The 19,857-nt window shown below is 37.3% G+C and overlaps 1 protein-coding gene across 2 annotated transcripts in view; it reads left to right on the plus strand.

Annotated features, from left to right (window-relative positions):
• The window catches only part of STARD9 (StAR related lipid transfer domain containing 9), a 114,606-nt gene that overhangs the window by 61,217 nt on the left and 33,532 nt on the right, over positions 1–19,857 (plus strand). For both annotated transcript variants that reach the window (XR_012586695.1, XM_074584681.1), the window contains exons 9-21: positions 795–867; positions 1,786–1,853; positions 2,833–2,930; positions 3,148–3,348; positions 4,300–4,397; positions 6,581–6,658; positions 7,485–7,559; positions 8,273–8,452; positions 12,309–12,360; positions 13,258–13,395; positions 14,350–14,432; positions 15,464–15,567; positions 17,836–17,883. Coding sequence is in view for 1 of the 2 variants with exons in the window: in XM_074584681.1 (XP_074440782.1) it covers positions 795–867; positions 1,786–1,853; positions 2,833–2,930; positions 3,148–3,348; positions 4,300–4,397; positions 6,581–6,658; positions 7,485–7,559; positions 8,273–8,452; positions 12,309–12,360; positions 13,258–13,395; positions 14,350–14,432; positions 15,464–15,567; positions 17,836–17,883 (1,296 nt within the window). In the remaining variant the exon portion in view is untranslated. The remainder of the gene's footprint in view (positions 1–794; positions 868–1,785; positions 1,854–2,832; positions 2,931–3,147; positions 3,349–4,299; positions 4,398–6,580; positions 6,659–7,484; positions 7,560–8,272; positions 8,453–12,308; positions 12,361–13,257; positions 13,396–14,349; positions 14,433–15,463; positions 15,568–17,835; positions 17,884–19,857) is intronic.

Raw genomic sequence — 19,857 nt, forward strand, 5'->3', positions numbered from 1 at the left:
TCAAGGCATGCTCCAAGAGTGACAAAGTAAAAGACCTGTGACCTGGCTTCTGCCCTAGGCAAAACTCTGCTTTCTTTGTGTTTGTCTAATCAAAACAACAACAAAGAAAGTAGAATCTCCAAAAGTTTGTGTTTCAGAGACAGTGGGAGAGTGCCGCTGCTGCTCCTCCTCCTGTGCCTGGTACCTGATGGCCAGAGGGCTAGAGACGGATGGTCTGTCCACATGGTAAAGCCAAGCAAGTGGTACACGAGTGAATTACAGCGTTCATTGGTACTTATACGGGTAGACTGGCTAATCTCATTGGACTCCTCTAACAGTGTAAAACTACAGTATCAGCCCTGTGACAGAAGGGAGCCCCAGAAGCGGTATATGAAGCCTTTTGGACCCTTTGAAGTACCAAGAAATAAAAATGAGAACAATGGAACTATATGGAGAAAATGTACCAGGCCAGTGCATTCAGTGGTGTTGGGGGTGAGCTACATGATGCAGTTGCTGGCTGTACGTCTCTGCTCTGTTCTACCCTTATGCAACACCTTACACCTGTGCTGTAAGGCTGCTTTAAGATATTTCTTCTGAGTGCTTCTGTTGGACAAAACCACCTCTAACCGACTCAATTTCCAGCCTTCCAGGTCCTCTGCCAAACACTCTGTGATCAGATGCAAGAATACAGCCTGCCATATTTTCCAAATTTCACATTCCTTCATCTTCATTTATCTGCTGTATTTGTTATTTTTGCTTTCCCTGAATACAGGGAAATAAGCCTTTGTAATTGAATGGTTTGTTCTTCTCTCTAGAATCACAGCAGCTACACATATTCACAATGCCAGCAGCAGATCCCATGCTATCTTCACCATCCACTACACTCAGGTTAGCTAAAAATAATCCAACTTCCTTTTCTCTTCTCTCTCAAAAAGCATTGTTCAATGTGTTGTGCATTGTTTACTTGTCACTGTTTTGTGCTGTTCGAAATAATCTCCGTGGAAGCGGTTACTTACTTCCTTTGGATCACACTGCAGATGTGTTACTCTTCCTACACCACCTGATGTGTTGAGTGTTTACTGAAGTGTTCTTGTTCCTTTATGCAAGCTTACAGTCAGAAGTGATGTCAAAGTCTCACTGTAAAAAGAAATGTTTTAAGTTTTAATCAGGCCTTTGAAATGCAATACCCCTTCTAGGATGCTGTGAAAATTACATGTAAATATGTTTGAAGTTATGTTTTGTCACACTTGTTTAGGATCCTTAATTGAAGTATAGCATTAGTTTAACACTTACCAAAATTTTGTATCTGTCCAGCTTTTCAGATGTGCGCATCTCTTTAGCATTTGGCATCCAGTACTCTTCCAGAGACAATGCACCCTTTCTCCGGAGGAATTATATCCTTCCCTGGCAGGGAAATCGTTCAGTGATCCAATAGACCTTTTCTATCTCACATTTCTAACATCCTGTAATCACAGAACATTTCGGGGCATTTTTCAGTAGTTTCACAAAAGACCTTTGGAATACATTAGTGGAAAATAACTCTGCAAGATCTACAAGAAAGCCTTTCACAGTCGCTAGGCAGTAAAGGTTTTTTTTCAAGAGGAAATCAGCATAAGAGGGTAGTTTCTCTGTTGGGTGAGAAAGCTGTTGAGTTAATGGTTTGAACATAGTCAGTGGGTCAAGGTCACGAAGAAAGGCAGTGAGACAGTTGTGTACAACTCCGTTTCAAACAAAAGAGCACATCTATTTTATTTTCATTAATTAATTAAGAGGAATAATCTTCCTTATTTACATATTTCTCTTCAGGCTATATTGGAGAACAATCTCCCCTCTGAAATTGCAAGCAAGATCAACTTAGTGGACCTTGCAGGCAGGTAATAATATACTGAGGGGCAAAAAGGTAATTTTCTCTGAAGATGTCGGTAGTACTGCCTTAAAAGATGAAATTTAATATTTTAAAACTTCATTAAACTAACAACAAGCCTGACTTTTTTGTATACAGTAACAAGGAATATTGAGGTAATATTGTCTCTGTCACCTGCTCTTCTGTATTGGGTATTGGATTTCATTGAGGAAGGTAATTCCTGGGTCCTCAGATCCAATATTCTGCTGTTGCATACATTTAAGGTAATTCCATTCAACCTGGTGTTCTTATTAAGTGGCTTTTCCAGTAGCTATTGGTGGAATTACCAAATCTGAGCTTGAAAAGAGGTGGGGAAGGAATGTGTTCCTCATGGCTGCCTAGCATAAGTGGGAGAAAATAGTCATATGTCACTGCTTATGTTTTTCATGTTACAAAAGTTCCTAAGTCTCTGATCTTAGCTATGCATTTCAGGGAGGAACATGTGGTTATGGTGGATGTCACAGAGTGTAGAAAGATGGAAGTTGTGCTGAAGAGTTACAGAACAGCTGGAGAACAGGGCATTTTTCTTTCTCAAGAATGTAAATTGCCATGCATGTCTGAGCAGAGAAAGTAGCATTGAGAGGATATACAGACCTTTGCACTGAGACAGTGAAGAGAGTGAACCATTGCAGAGCTGTGAAATGTGTGTTTGTTTGTTTTTTTAATTCAGAACCACTATGATTGGGTTGCACAGTTCAGGCTTGAATTTATGTTTTGATGAGTCTTTAACAGTAGTTTGTGGCAGCGGCCTTGGCTCCTGGTTGTTTGGACTTTCTGAACCAGAGTGCAATGTAAAGTATTCAAAGCGTATGTTTTTGTAATTACAAAGCTTGCAATTTCTGTTTTCTTGTATGTCAGGAAAATACATAATGCTTATCATAATGAATGTATGTTAATAATGGAGCATTTTTTTTAATTTACATTGCATTTTCCATGCTTGTGTGCTACAGTGAAAGAGCAGATCCCAGTTACTGTAAAGATCGAATTACCGAAGGTGCCAATATTAACAAGTCATTAGTTACACTTGGAATTGTCATCTCCACTTTAGGTAAGCACAGTAGTTCTTTATATTGAAGGGTAGTGATAAAAGCATAAGGCTTGCTCACCATGTGCTGTGTGTTAATGTTTATCTATATTTACAACAAAAGGCTGAAGAGAACAGTTGTGTGGCATCTTCACAAACTGTAATGGCATCTAAGAAAATTAAATAACCATGACAGAAAGAGATGACCCCTTTCCTGAGCTCTGTGGTATTTCTCCTTCAGCACAAAATTCACAGATGTTCAGCAGCTGCCAGAGCATAAACACCATAACAAGCGAAGGGGAGAGCAGCCATGCGGACAGTCCTTCCACAGGCAGCATCAGTGGGACCAGGCGACCAGCTTACATTCCATACCGTGACTCCATCCTTACCTGGCTTTTGAAGGACAGTTTGGGAGGCAACTCTAAGACCATTATGATTGCCAGTGAGTTTGGTTTCTATTCATTGTTAACATTTTGCACTACGCTACCCCCTTAAAGTACACCTGTACTGCAGTGAGAAGACAGCTATATCACTTAGAATCTGTCCTTGTAAAGATTTTCATAAATACTTCATAGGATACTCAAGGAAATGAAAAGGCATGCTGATTGTGCACGATGTTAAGCTTAAGAGTCTTTCCAAGGTCATAGCTTTGATTTAAAGTGATTCATTGCAAGAGTTTGAAAGAAACGTGTATGTGCAGAAATAACATCTGTGAACGGTGATTTTTCTTGGTGGCCGAAACAGTGAGGTGTAAGGCATTAGTTAGTAAGGCTCTTCGTATCCAGCTGTTGGTCAGGATGAGGTTGGCTTTCTCACAGCTTGCTCGCTCCTAGGCAGGGACATTCATGTCAAAGAAGCCTAAGGAACTCAGTTACCAACATCCATTGATTTCAGTGAGGTTTGGTTGCTTGACTGTTGATTCCGATAAAAAAGCCAAATTACGTAAAATTCTATACTGCGTGATACATATGCAGCATTCTGCAACTCACAGAGCTGGTAGGGGTAAAGGAGATAAGAAGTTGATAGCTTGAATTCAAACAGCTCGCACTTCTTTAAAACTATGTTTCTTGCGAATTAGTCCACAGGTAATCCATAACCTTCAGTAACCCCCACAAAAATCAGAGAAATGCAGCTATAGTGTTATGTTCATGGCTGGACTCGATGATCTGAAAGGTGCCTTCCAACCTAGGCAATTCTATAATTCTATGATTCAGTTATAAATACAATCTTGAGAAGACATTCTCTGTGAGCTTAATAAAATATCCCTAAGGATGTTTTTGGTTTTGTTTTTTAAAGAAGCAAGACTAAAAATGTCCCATTTTTTGAAAAGCAGTGAGTTAAATGGATTACTTTCTAAAACAGTATTTATTTTCCATTTTTTTTCTGTCTGTAGCTATCTCTCCTGCCAGCTCCAGCTACAACGAGACCATGAGTACCTTGAGATATGCTTCAAATGCCAAAAATATCATTAACAAGCCCAGAGTGAATGAGGTAAGGCCTTGGGTTCTGCTTTTCATTCTTGTTCCATTTTGTTGTGTGCATTATTTAAGGTATATACAGTATATCTGCTCTCTGAATAAAACTCATACCTCTTTTTCCCATGTTAATGAGAGCTAAAAAGGAGCCTCAGTCCTCTGCCTCTTGAACCATTTAGAATTTCACACCTATTTTTTATCCTTCATCTCTTTCCATTGAGTTTCAATCATCCTTCTCTTTTAATTCTTACAATATGTATATTTACCCTATGTCTTTATCCTAAATATTGGCGGAGTTACAGATGTGTTAGGATTATTTGTTACTATTTAACCTGTTACTGTAAGTGCATAACCCTTGCAGCCCTTCCTTGTGGCATATTAAATGAACTCTGTTAAGGTTGTAAAGTCAAGAATTCAGAAGTCAAATACCAGGTTTAAGATAGCCTATGCAGTCTCAATTTATCTTCTTTTCAGTACGCAAAATGATGAAGCCTTTAAATACATGGCAACTATTTTTGCCACAGAACCCCAGCTTCATTCATTGCATAAAGTAGGCCTGTTCCAGGTATGAACTCTGACTGTATGGCAGTTTCATCTGTTTGATTGTGCAGGGGTCCTTCACAGACTGCACAAGTTAAAAGGTGACATGGTATTAAGGGGAAGGCCTGATGCTGTCTTGGAGGACTGGGTTCTGTCACTGCCTCTGCTGCAGCATTCTTGTTTGATGCTGGTCCAGATGCTTAAAGCAAATTTTCAATGTGTGCTTGTTCATCATTTTCCATCCTTACCCTTAGTCCACATTTATGAAATGGGAAAAACGTAAACTCTTCCAATCAAAGACACGCTGTTAAAATAGGTTGATTAGCAGTTGTGGTTTTAGACGCTATAGTGATGAGAATTGGCACAAAAAATATTCATGGGGAAATGCATAATTCTGTCTGTCTCCACAGCAAAATTCAAATAGCACATAATAATCAAGATCTATGATCACACATGCTAGCAATATAAAACTCTTGAATGGTTGGTCTTTAACTGAGCATTCTTCACCTAGCGTTCTGCATGAGGCTGCCATCCTACAGTGATCATGTAAGTTAAGGACTGAATTTAAGGGGACTGAATTAAATTTTCAAAAAAAGAAGTCTTGATTCCAGCATTTCCTGATCTTTGAGCAGTTGACTTTACAACTTTAGTAATGTTCTTCTGTGATTTGGCCTGGGTGCATGAAGATTTTGTCTGTAGATAAAAGGATAGAATCTGAGAGATGTACTTCATTTATTTGCTTTCTTAATGATACTCTGTTAAATCTTGGGCAGAAGGAAACCCTGCTAATCTAAGGTTTCCCAAATTTAATTCACATCCCTATTACCAGTGCCCGTAACTAGTTTTTAGACATCACTAGTGGCAGCAACACTGTGTTTGGTTTTCACAGCAGCAGTTCTCAACTCTGTCACAGGCCACAGGCAAGTAAACACAGTCCTCCTGCGTTGGCCTCTTGTTACATACAACGTCTCAGCCTCCAAACTTGCATGCCCACCAATCTCTTGCACAGCCCATGCTAGACCTTTAGCTCCATCCCTTCAGCTAGCTGCCTTCTTCCCCTTGCTGCAAATTAACCTGAGCCAAAGTGTCACTGGCAGCCCAGAAAAAGTTAACTCTTGAGTTTCCCTGAACTGTCTGCAAAAAGCTGCTTTCCAGAAACTGCCTGTGCAGAGGTGCTTATTCTGAAAGTGAGATAAATGCCTCCACACAAGCAGGCAGGAAATGCTTTTTGTATCAGCTGCAAGGGATTTTAGTACCATGGCTGGTGACGTTCTGACTTAGTGTCCTCTAGTCTCATTTCCTCCTCTTCATGACAGAAATAACAGCATTTTTCTGACCTGATGGGACTATTTTGAAGGTAAATCCATAAAAGTAGTGACGTGTCCAGCTATTGTGATGATGGGAACAAATGCTATGGTAGGTCTATGTTCAGAAAAAAGATGGAACAAAGTTTATCGGAAAAGAGAACCTATTAAACTTGGGAACCACCTACATCCTAGGCAGCACATCCCAGAGGCCTGGCACAGTGAAGCAAGGAGTACTGCTGTGAATGTGCCTGTTCTCCTCTCCTCCTGGCTCTTGTAAAAGCTCTGTATTGATTTCTTTAGCTAGAAATGTTTAAAGAATGATTTTTCCAACATCTGTGTCTCAATGTTTCAGGATGCAAATGTAAAACTGATCAGAGAACTGCGAGAAGAAATTGATAGATTGAAGACTATGCTGATGAGCTTTGAACTGGTATGTAGGAACACCTCCCATCTGGAGCTCTAATGGTACTTTAGGTATCTACACTAGCTGACTTTTGTCCCATCTGTTTATCTTTTCATGTTTATTAAACTGTTCTCTGAGTGATTTCACCATAATTATAAGGCTAACTGCATTTCTGTCATTCCTCCTTTTTCTGGCATTATATTGATAATCCTGGAGTATAAGCAGTTGCGTAATGATCAGAAAGGATTTCCTTTGCTGTCTTTCATGGAGTCAGATAGTTTTGTTGTCCATAAAAAAACATGAAATAGAAATATTTTATTTGTAGTGATATGGAAGCACAAAGACAGTACAAAATATTAATCGTTAAGGTGATTTCCCTGCCAGACTTGTTACAATCCCCTTTTCCAAAAAAGTGAACTAGTAGGCCTGAATAGTGTTGGAATTTTCACCCTGCCTGCACACTCTGTCCCCCAGAAGAAGTTGTGAACATCTGTGAGCCCTCACAATACAGCTGACAGTCTGTGTTTTTCCCCTTTGGAATAATAATAGTGTCTTGGTTTTCCGTGCCATAGAGAGCATGTTTTGCTGGGGGAGACTGGAAATGCAGTCCAGGATTTATTTACATAGAAGTATCTCTCTGTTAATGCTCTTTCACCAGTTCTTCACAAAAACTTGCGTGCAATAGCTAGAGAGGTGTAGGCTAGATGCTAGAAGGCAGTATCAAATGTCTGTGTATTTTGTCTTTCCTTCTCCTGAGTTCATCTCCTTGAAATCCTGGAGAGTGAAAGAACGTGCCTGCCAGTTGTGAATAAGGAAACTAATATGTAGATCTCGGTGGCTGTTGTTTGTACAGAGGAATTCCAGTCCTTCTTGGAGCGATGACAGGGATGGAAATCTGACTGAGCTGGTTCTTCAGAATGAAATGAAGGTGTGTGTGATCTATTTGATGCTGTAACTCTCTCCTGTTTCACTGGGCCAAAGGGGATAGCATTGCCATAGTTTGAAATCACAGTGAAAATGTTTTTGTCCTAATCCTTTCCTGTTTGCTCTGAATATGCAAGAAATAGCTATCCATAATGCATGTTGGGTGCTCTCTACCAATTTGTGATGAAAGTCTCGTGTCCTCAATGGGATACTGTCCATTGCATACCACTAAGTCTGCACAACCTACTCCTTGTTTGAAAGCTGTCTCAATATATCACAGTAATTCATTATACAGAGCCTCTCTCTTCTAAGATTAAACTCCTCTGATTTGTTCAAAGGCAATTATTGTGCAGTCACCAAATTACTAAGAAGATTTGATCACTGGTGACCTAGAAAGGTTTTGGAGATCTTCATTTTAAGTTTTGCTTAAAGACAGGCAAAATAACTAGTTAGCATGATCATATATCTTTCTGGCATTTTGGGGGAATGAGTCTTCAAAAGATTAAACCTGCTTCATTCCATGGTAGTACAGTTTTTACCTGATTTTTTTTGTTGCTACAGAAATGTACTGCAATTAGAAATACACCTGCATTGCAACTGGTGAAAGAATTTTGCATCCAGTAAATGGAAAATATCCTGTTATTTCTGAAGAAGTTTATGTATGAGAAAAATGAACTTGCTTAGTAAGTGAAACAATTTCCTCTCCTATTCTTTAAGATTGAGCAATTGACCAAAGACTGGACAAGTAAATGGACAGACAGGAAAGCCATCATGGAAGAATACAGTGTGGACATCAACAAAGAAAAAGCTGGAGTAACAATAGATTCTAGTTTACCTCATCTAATGGCCATGGATGATGATATCCTCAGCACAGGAGTGGTGCTGTATCATCTCAGGGTGAGATATTGTCACTTGTCTTATTTTTTTCCTTGAATTTTAAAACATTTGTTTTCTTTTGAAAAAAGGCCATAGCCCACAAGACACAGATAAAAGGAAAAAAAAAAGCAGAAACGGATACATGAAAATGGAGGAGGAGAAGAATTCATATATGGAATAATAATTTGACCTTTTATGAATTCACGTGCAAACTATTTGATGATGTATAATAAGCAAAGCAAAATACTCAAAATAAGCATTAGTAGTTTATTCACAAAGCATGAGGACAGGCGCGTGTGCCTGCACGTGTGTGTAAACATAAAGAATGGTGCTTAAAGTATACCACACACACTGGTCCAGATTTTACTTGGTACTTGCATACTTGTGACTGGAATACTTGTATGTGTAGAATAAAGGTAAAAGTAAGCTTTAACAAGCACAGCTCACTTTGGCAATGAGTTCTATATATTGCCTGCCAAGTATACCCCTGGTGTGTAGTTTGAATGCTAATTACTTGCGATCTCACTTGAGTGACTATTTTCCAGGATCAGGTAGAAATCCTGCACTCACATAGATATTGTTTTGCTGTGTAGCTGCTCATTTAAGGCAAGGTTTTTACCAAGAAACCTTCATAACATCCTATGTATATTACTCCACATTGCAGCTTATGATGTGCATTAGGGTGTTTATTTTCTTTTGATTAAGTCAGTACTAAGTTGGACTTCAACCTTTTAATGTTGTTTAAATTAATGGAAATTACTGAAATATTGATACCATTTAATGTAAAAGGAATGATGGATGGGCATCTCTACAGAGGTGCGATCATTAGCAAAAAATGTGTTAAATATGGTTGAAAATCATGTATCTGTCTACTAATAAAATATCTTAATCCAAATCTAGGTTTTGTGCTATCTGATATAGTTTAGGGACACAGGATTTTTTTTTCCCGTTAAAAAGCCGCAGCAAATATTTGAAACAGAAATCGTGCTGTTCTTTATCATGTTGAAAGAGAAACTTTCCTAATTTTTCTTGTGCCAGCACAAAGAACTTGTACTAGGTAATAATTAGGGACCAAGTAATAATGTCCAGTGCTGATCAATGTGCAACTTGAACTACTTAATCCTACATTAACATTAAATATTTATTAAAAGTCATTGCTACTACTTAAATGTTTTTCCATTACGTGCCATTTTGGAAACAGCAAATATTTTCACATACTAATTTTGACACCACCTAAAGTAATTTAAAGATACTAATTTTAATGAAGGAACCTAGTTTGAAGGGTCACCTTCTGAAGTCATTAGTGTCTCTCTGTCACACTAACGTCTTTGTCCCCTCTTTCTTTGCTCCTAGATGCTGCCTTTTCTTTTCATTGTGCTTTGCATCTTTTAGACTCTGGTGTCTATTACCTTCATCTGAACAACAAGAAGGTAAAACATGAGCAGTTCCTTACATATTAGGGCTTTGACATATAACAGCACTTCACATTGTAGTTCTAGGGAGAGGTCGTGGCAGCAGTTCTCAGATCATGTAGAATAAATATTGTGTTACTCTTTCAGTCTCTTGATATTCCATAGTATTAATTGCACTAATCGATGCTGCATCTATGCTTGAAGAACCTTTCTTAGGTTCTGTTCTTTTTTTCTGGCTTTCATTAACAAAAATATATGTTTTCCCTATAACTGAGCTTTTTTGCATAGCTTAAAAATATGGGATTTTTTAAAATATTGTTTTAGAAAAAGATGTACTTTGCAAACTTATTTTGAAAGTTGGAGTACTTCCAAAACTGACGGGGGAAAGCAATCTTGCTCTTTATGGTTCTATAATGCTGCTTGGGAGTTCTACCCTTAGTCAGGAAATGCTGCCAGAAGAGGGTAACAATGTAAAACCACTTCAACAGTTATGAAGATGTATCTTGGTACATTAAGGTGAAGTTGTGCGATCATTTTGTCTGAATCACGTGTCTTTCACTTTTTCAGGTAGAATACTCAATATTAAATCAGGAAAGAGTATAAACATTGAAATTATTAGCTCAGTAATAGCATTTGGAAAAATGAAATCAATGTGTGCCTGGCCTATGTTATGGCACTGTTTGTTTTGTTTTCTTCTTGCAAGTTTACTTGTATCCTATCTGTACTCTTGCTCTCAGCTGCAATTTTTAGTTGTGCTTAATTTCAGTCAGAATCACTCCACCAACTGGGATACTATTGCGAATTTCATGAACCAATACTGCTGTAATATACTTTCCTGAATTAAATTGTATTACCAGAGAGTTATTTCAGCACATTGGAAAACGGTTTATTTTGGAATTAGAATAACTGTGTCTTTGCTTAGTCAAGAAGGTAATTGATAAAGAGGTCTTTTAGGAGTTGGTTTACTTCTCTTGGTATAAAATGCATGTTGCTAACTCATTTGCTTGTGCGAGGTGAGTCAAAGGCTATATGGATCATAAGTTTTCTACAAGTTGTGGCCAAGCCGTGTGGATATTTTGTGGTTGAGTCCGTTGAATGTTAAGCTGACATGTAACTTGATAATGACGCCGAAGCAGGGTCACTGGCCACAATCCAGCTTTCAGCCCCTCCAGCAAGGGAGTCTCAGCAGGGCTTGTAGCAAAGGGCTGTGTTAGTTGGTTCAGATAGCTGAGCTCTGTGAGGAACTGAATGATTATCACTCCCTTTCCCTCCAATGCACAAAACCACTGTGATTCCCCCATAATTACTCATAACTGCATCATCTTACAGCAATGCACAGCTTCCCTTTTCCCAGGGAAACTTCTGGAAACTTTTCCCAGGGAGACTTCCCTTCACACTTCTGATTACCACTTCTTGCTTCATGCTTTAATCTAGGTTACAGTATGCTTGGAGCAGGAAGCATATTCAGTTTATTCTAATTAGAATACAAAAATAAAGAAGTTTAATGATGGTAATAAATTTTAATATCACTGAAAGGGTTGCCACTAAAGTAATCTTAGAGTGTATTCACTAATCAGTTTACAATAACGAAGTATAGCCTCTCCCTTCCGAGATGGGAAATGATCCTGCTTTGTTTTCCTAAGGAAAAAGATATAACTGGGAATGGAACATACTAGACAGGTGGTAAATTCATTGCTTTTTTTGGTAGTTTTTTTTTCTCATAGTATTGATTAAATGACTCATTAAATGCTTCATTGATATATGCACTGTACCATAAAAATACAGTCTCCCTTCTATCGCTGGTCCATAATATGGTTTGAGTCTGCTTGTTCTGGAGACTTTTGTTCCTAAGCAGTTCTTTTCTCTGAAGTTATTGATTCTTAAAATTTGGGAACTTGCCTATATACCATAATCACCAGGAAGACCTTTTATAAATGTCATTTAAGTTTTGGAAAAAAGTTCTCCTTTAGTAGTTAGTTTGAAGAATTCATAATCTGTGAGAGAGTTCCCTTATGAAATAGGAATTCTGTAACTTTTCTGTCTGAAAAGCCTAGTGAACTGAATAATTATTTTGCAGCTTCTTTCTTCCTGTATGGATATTTATAAAAAGAATGATCTAATTTCTGCAAACAACAAATCTCCCTGTAAAAGTTCAAAGATCAGAATATTTGTTCATATTCAAAATATTTTTCTCAATCACAGTCCAAAAAATCATCCACCGAGAGTTATTTCATCTATTGGAGTTGTACTAGGAGAAGCTGACATAGCTGCAAGATAAGAAGTAGTTGCACTGCTATGGGGAACAGCAGACTGAGTATAATGAAGTAGTAGACAGAGTTTGCTCTAAACAGTTCAAGTGATTTATTTCAGGTATTTGCTAAGATGCTGTACCAACACTTTTTAAATTATTATATATAAACCACTTTCAGTAACCAACTTTTAAATTAATTCTTTTCTTGTTTTAGGAAGGAACAACCAAAATTGGAAGAAGTGATTCAGACCAAGATCAAGATATTGGTAAGAGAATGATATTACAAATTATTTTATGATATGGTCAGGTCAAACCAAGAGATTTATATTTGTCATGTGCGATAGCTAGGTAATGTTTCTGTTTGTCAGCTTTCTTTACAGAAGAAGGTAAGTAGAAGAGAATAATTGTTGAAGCTGCCTAAAATCTTTCAGCTATTTTTTGTTTAAGAGGTCAGAAAGTCAATGGTCTTGATCTAATTGAGATTTCTTCATAATTTCTTCCCACTTGTGAAATGCTACAGTAGGGTTTAAAAATATCTTCATCCAACATGCAAATCTTGGTATGTTCTATCCTAAACTAGTGGCACAAGTGATCATGAGACATTGAAAATCCTTTTCACCCCTACTTTGGCAGAGTATTTTAGATATAAAATCCAAATTATTCAGAATATTTTTTGTTTTATTTCATTTATGCTTTTAATTTTGTCAATCTCAAGAGCTGCAAATTATGATAGAGAGTTGCAACTTTATACTGAAACTGGAAACTTTGTGGAACCTCAGCTTTGGTTAGTTCTGCTAAGTTTGGTTAAGTTTGTTTTTCTGACAGTAGGTTAGTAAAATATAAACAATAAATGACATAACACTAAGAAAATTCAGCATAATAGAATAATTTGCATATCAGCTCACACATCAGAAAGTAGTGTATAGTTTTCTAGAACCAGAAATACTTTAAAAGAGCAATCTCATTATTTTCAATCAAGTAAGTTTTTTCTGTGATTGGCTATCAATCAAAGATGGCAACTTAATCTCCTTGGTCTGCACGTGACATAGTTCTCTGAAGTATGCAGTCATAGTGTCAAACAGTGCATGGTATTTAATTCTGAGGAAAATAGTGCAAACCCAACCCCTTCAACAGGTGAAATAAAACAAATGTATACATTGTAGTTTTGCAGGGAAGGTGGATTGAAAGGGATCATTGTATGATAGATAACAACTGTGGGATTGTGACGCTGAGACCAGTTCAGGGCGCACACTGCACTGTGAATGGATGTGAAGTCACTGGATCATGTCGTCTGTCACAAGGTAAGGCTTGCTTTTGCTGTAAATGCTGTGTTATAATCAATTTACCTTTGGAGTTTAGAGCTTTAGAGACAAGGATTTATCGAACTCATGCAGATCTAAGAAATATATCTCTCAGTCTCCTACTTAGCACCACAAGGTTTCATCCATGGCTAGAGGTTCCAGACTGGGACAAATTAAGTACCCCACAGAAAGTAAAATGAAGATGTACGTGACAATATTAAAACCCCTTTTGGCAGCAGTAGTCTGTAGCCTTCTGAAAAGGGAAGATCTGTAGTCAGAGGCACTGTTGTGGAAAGTAGTGGAGACTGGCTCTAAGCCAGCTGACCACTGGTGGGGTTTTCTGGCCTTTATGTAATACAGTTGAAATGATCTTCAACTTTTTCATAGCGTGTTTAGGTGGAGAGTACTGGCCACTGAGTCACAGGCTATGGTGAATGAGCTCAGATGAAATGGATCAGGCTCCCAGATTTTCAGGCTGTTTAAAATTAAAAAAAACCCAACAAAACCCAACACAAAACAACAATTTCTGTGAACTTGCAGTGATCTGGATTCTTAAAAGGATAGTGTAAAAGCAAGTTTCCAGCAGTGGGTTGGTTATGTTTTTGATAGGAAGACATGCTGGTCTGTAATATGAACAGGGAATTTACTGTTATGTTGAGTTTGCAAAGATCTCCAAGATGAATTTGCTTGGATGCTGTCATTACAGAATGATAACTCTTCTGTTCCGTAGTGTTCCATGGTGGCAAATTTTAAAAATAGTTTTCTACTCTGTGATGGTCAGAAAGCTCTTGTTTTTTGAGTTTTGGTTGTTTGTTCTTTTTTTAACGTACTACTCTGTAGTAATTTGTATATGTTGTAGTCTGTATACTGGAATTAAGAAACTGCTAACATTCTAGGGACCAACTGTTTGATGAATTATTTCTCTGTAGATTTCTAATGAATTTTTGTTCACAGGGGCCCTTGTTGTCCTTGGCAAATCTCATAAATTTAGATTCAATCACCCAGCAGAAGCTGCTATCTTAAGACAAAGAAGATCAGTAAGTTCTAAAACTGTATTCTTCTTTCCTAATTCTTCATTGATTTTCCTAATTATATTCCCTCTTGAAAGCTAGCCTGATAAAGATAATATTTCTTCTCATCATCATATTCACCTGCTTCATTTCCTCTATCTAATGGTCTGTAATGACACTAAACCTTTTGTGAGAGGACAGTAGCGCTTCTTTCAGATGTGCTTAGCAAAAGATGATGCAGATCCCTTGAATAATTTAGTGTTTCCTATTTCTAGTCATGACTACAGTAGGATTGAAACAGAAAGGCAGAATGCTGCAGTGAATAGATCAGTTAAGAATCTTTCCACATTTGATAATTTTCTGACTTATCTTCTGCCTCTGCCATTTCACCGTCCCGAATGAGGTATACTAGAAGAAATGGAAAATTTATGGGATTAAGTGCTTGAGTATTGTAGACTCTGAAAGCACTTAATTGTTACATACATCAGAAATAGATAAAATATTTCTTAGTATGTTAATCTCAGGAACTAACTACTGCAAGATAGTATTTGGTCAGCTAGTTCAATAATGTTTCAAAAAAATTAGATAATTCTTAAAGTGACTGGCATATATAACTAAAAAACCTAATTTAAAGAATGTAAATTTTTCTGGTTTAGGACATAACCATATTACCAAGTGATATGGGCAAGAATCTATCTTTTAAAATGGATTTTCATACAATAACGTCTTATACTTTCTGCTCAACTGTCCTTTTGTACTCACTTCTGTAATTAAGAGCCTTAACTTCCATTTGTTTTCATTCATAGTTTCTTCATTAGTGAAACATGCGGTACATTAAAACAGAGCTACAAGAGCAGCTATACTCAGTAACAAATGCATAGCAATTTTGCAAATTATCAAAGACTAAGCAGAAGTGTTAGTGAGATTATAAACTCACGTGGGAGGTATTATGCATCATTGCACACAGTACTTAACAATGGTGGTGTTAATGTTAACTTAGAAGTTCCTGGATTACTGTGATACTTTTTCTTTCTATTCTCGTGTTATGTGTTTTGTAGATTAATGAAACCCCATCCGTTCTGAGTTGTGGAGCTTTGGACTGGCTCAACTTGGATGGAAGTTGCATGCATTCTCCTCATTATATACTTTCTTCTCTTGACTAGTAAGTTAAAGCAAAGAAATAAACAATTTCTCATGTGCGATGATGTTTGAAACCGGGACTTGGTTCAGACAAAACTAAGTTGTATATAGAATAGGTCCCATTGTGTTTTCAAGTGATCAAATAAAAGTGTCCGAGAAAATGCATTCACCAGCTGACTAATACACAGTGTTATATATATATCCAAGAAACAAACCTGAAAAATTAATTGATGCACAATGAGTATTGATGCACAATCAAGAAAATGCCTTGGATGAGACTGTCAGACAGCCTTAGTACAGTTCACTTGCACATCTGCATTATAGCTGTTTTGATTTGTAAGGTAATGTATAATTTTTACAATACTCTTACTTCAGTGCACAGAATGGATTTTTCTAGGTGTGATCTAACCAAGGTAATTGTTACCAATTCAGTTTCCCTGCTAATTTGTTGTGGAAATCAGAAGGTTGGTTTGTTCATAAATTCCCTTTAGTTCAAGAGCTCATTGAGCCCTTTGTCTCAGAAAGCCATTGTGATTCTTGGGTTTTTGTTTGGGTTTTTTGTTGTAGGGTTGTTTTTTTTTAAACTGAGCAGTAAATAAGGCATAAACTGCTTCCCAAATGTCAAAGAGCTGCTCATACTCACAGTGTCTAGTGTATGCTTTTCATGGCAGAGCCTTTCTGAAACGGAAAGGATTGGTGTTATGAAGACGGTGATTAAAATGTATCAGGAAAATTAATTAAGATATCTCCTGTGTTTCAGTTTATAACATTGAAAACAGAGTATCACAGAATTAAATGTAATTGAGTTCTTTCTCTTTTTTTTTTTTAATTCCTCTCAGCCTGGCACATTCAATTGACCTGTTAAAGGCAAGAAACAGCCATCTTCTTGTTCATATTTGTTGATAGTTTTGCTTCTTGCTAGAGCATTTTTGGTGTAGTAACATACTGGGAATCTTTTATCTCTTTATCTCTAGAGGAAGTATCTCATCTTGTTTTTATGAGCATTAAAGTTATTTCTGTTTTGAACATCTCTTCATACTTTTAGTCAAGTGGCTTGCTTTCCAACTTGGGTAGAGTGTGTCTATGTGTTTTCTTTAATGTATCTAATCTCTGCATTTGCTTTTCATTTGCTGCAGTGATACCTTTCTATACAAAATGATATTTCATTTTGTTTCTTTACTGAGGTACATTTTACGCATCACTGCTGTTATTTTCTTTGTAAAAATTAAAAAGATTTTTTAAAAAAGGCTTCGTCTAATGACCTTCAAAAGTAGATACCAAGTTGCACTTTACATGGGTATAAACATCAGAGGTGGTGATTTTGTCACAGAAATTTGTTGATGGTCCTAGAAAAAACTGCAGAAATCCCAAACTATTGTGAACAGTTTAGCACAGAATTGCACTCGGTTTCCCTCTCTTTAACCTGACAAAACTGAAGAACGTTTCTCATTGATTTTTGTTCAGACCGTGTTCAGATCGCAGATTTGTCTGTGTTGATCAATTTTTTAATCACTTGGACAGGACTATGCATATTACGTTGCTTATTACCGTCATACTTACCTAGAGTGTTTCAAATGGTTACTTCAGTGTAAATGAAAAGCATTATGGTGTTGCATTCACTTGATTTTTATGAATGTCCATCTCTTACAGGAATAAGCTATAAATTATATCTAATATTAGTTGTCTTTCACTTTACATAATCCACTGGTCTTTTTTTCCTCTTCAGTAGTTTTTTGGCAAAGGTAAACTGAATTGATCCACTCATCCTTCCTTTACAGTAGCCAGCCAGCCTGTGTTTCTGTCCAGACAAGTAGTTTTGCTCATGGAGGGGGGTTATGATTGAGACATCTAGCCTAAGATCGGTAATATGAGAATAAAACGAGATATATGTGGTCTCTTAAATGTCCAGCTTTTGTGTAGAAAAGTCAATGTCAAGTACTAAAAGGTGTCTGAGTTATTTTGCAAACAGTAATACAGGACTAAGCGGACTACAGGGAATGCTTATTGTTCATCAGTAAAAAGATGACCTAGTGCAGGGTCTTATCTCTGTGGGAAAGAGATGCTTAGTCAAAAATATAAGAACAGGGCAAGCCACGTGTGTGTGTCCCTCACTCCCGCTCTCTCCCCTCTCACTTGGTAGTTCTTGATGCTCTCCTAGCTGCTAGCAATCTGCATCTTAGAGTTGTCTTCTACTGAAAATTACAATAACATCTCTGTATAATAGGCTTCAGTCGAGTTTTTTTGCCTTCTTTTTGAATGTCTTTATGATGTCCTGTTTTTATTTTTACAGTCAAAAATGTAGAAACTGTAAAGAAAACAAATGTTCTCCTGAACTAAGGTAAGAATATTAATGTCTAAATATGCAGAATTTTTTAGCCCCTCTAGCTTTGTCTTTCTCCTACACTACACTACACTACACTGATTTGCTACAGTAATTTCCTCCAGAAGAGATGCAAACTAGGCTTCAAGCTTTAATTTGATTTTATCATATTGAAACAAGAATCTGTACATGCAGCTGAGTTACAGGCAAGTCTCTGCAACCATGTTCTTTCTTCATACTCAGTCTTATGCAAATGGTTTGCAGCATTGTTGCACTTGTAAGCTTTAAGCCATGATTAGAGTGGGGTTTACGCTGAAGCTGCCCCAATTTACAATATATAAGAACCCTAAAATACATTAAGTTTGATGTCAGTAGTAGGTACCGTGAATACTCATTACTATATTGAAAAATCCTTGGACAAATTTTGTTCTCTTCTGGTGAGAAGAAAATGCCTTTATGGAAGAATCCAAAAAGGAGGTTCTAGCATAGAACATGGTTCATTCCTGCAAAGAGACACAGCAGCTGCACACAAAAATAATTCAGAAATTTTTACACTTCCATGGGTTTAAGTACTCTTTAATCAGGAACTGATGGTACTTTGCTTTCTTCTGGGTTTTTTATTTCAGAACATATATGTTATGCTAATGATTACTTACAGTCTTATCTCCCATGCTGTCAGTAAGATGACATTTTTCCCATCTGCTTTTCATGGGTTGAATTGCCAGTTCAACCTCTAACTGTATGTTAAAATATTTTGAGAAATGAGAGAGAAAACAGATTTCTACTGTTGCACCAAAATATTAAAACTTTAGGCATGAAACTTCCCCTGAGAAAGGGGTGTGATTCATTGTGCTCTTACTTGGCTGCTTGCTTGTACACCCTACTCAGAAGACCCCAGCACTTCAAACTTCTAATGTTTGTTGTCAGCCAGCAAACACACAGAAGGCATGTGACTGGCATCAGTCATCATATGATAGCATCACCACAAATAAGTAGATAATGAAGGTCTTGCGCCTGTCATTGCCTTAATACCATACTGCATATAAATATAAACCCTGATTTTGTTCTCTTGCTAGTTTGAAAAAAACAGGACTTGTTCCGTTAGAGTCCAGTGGTATAGCAGAACACTTGAATTAATTTTAGTTGCTTGGAACATATTTAAGCTCTCTTTCCTTGAAAGTGCCAACATTGTTAAACTGGAGAAAAAAAAATCATCTCGTAAGAATGTGTGAAATTCTACTGAACTAGAAAGGAAACAGTGCCTGTAGGTATGGCATCTGATGCTGGAGAACACAATACAAATGTTATTCTAATGTGGTATGGTTAACATGTACAACGAATATTTGTAAAAATAATACTCTGAGTTCTTACTAACAGCTTTCATTTTCAAAGTGCTCTACAAATACAAGTTAAAGAAATATTTTGCATCTCTTAAAAGATCCCTCAAATATTTCATTTCACAGAGAAATGCAGCGTCAATTACAAAAGCTCTACAACTTAGAGCAGAATCATCTATAGTGGGTTAGCAGGGGAACCAACTGATTCTATATATAACTGAAATCATAAGGGGAAAACCTGTGATAGATTGTAGTTCCAGCTGAACTGGAATTTAGCGAGGCAGCAGTGACCTTTACTGGAGTGTGTGGCTGCGTCTTGTGCCTCTGACTCCTTGCCAAAAAGAGGTCTGTTTTAGAAGCATATTTAAAGGGTTGCCTTAAATAAGTCGTTGCCTTACTGTTGTTTTGGGGGCTTAGGTAAATAAAAAAAAAATGAGGTTTTGCATGGAAAGGCTAAAAAAAATGCACAGGTGTGCTTTTTCTGTAAGTATACCAGCTAATCAGAAATCCAAATGATACTTCACCTGATGGTAACTTCTGTGAAGGGGATTACTCTGTGTGTACATTTCCAAAGGTCCCTTATTTCTAACGGTTTCTGACTCTGCTAGCCGTTTTGAGTGATTTCTGGTTCCCGCCTCCTGCCCGCCGCCCCCCA

The sequence above is a fragment of the Larus michahellis genome, chromosome 4, assembly GCF_964199755.1.
Source record: "Larus michahellis chromosome 4, bLarMic1.1, whole genome shotgun sequence".
Lineage (NCBI taxonomy): Eukaryota > Metazoa > Chordata > Aves > Charadriiformes > Laridae > Larus > Larus michahellis.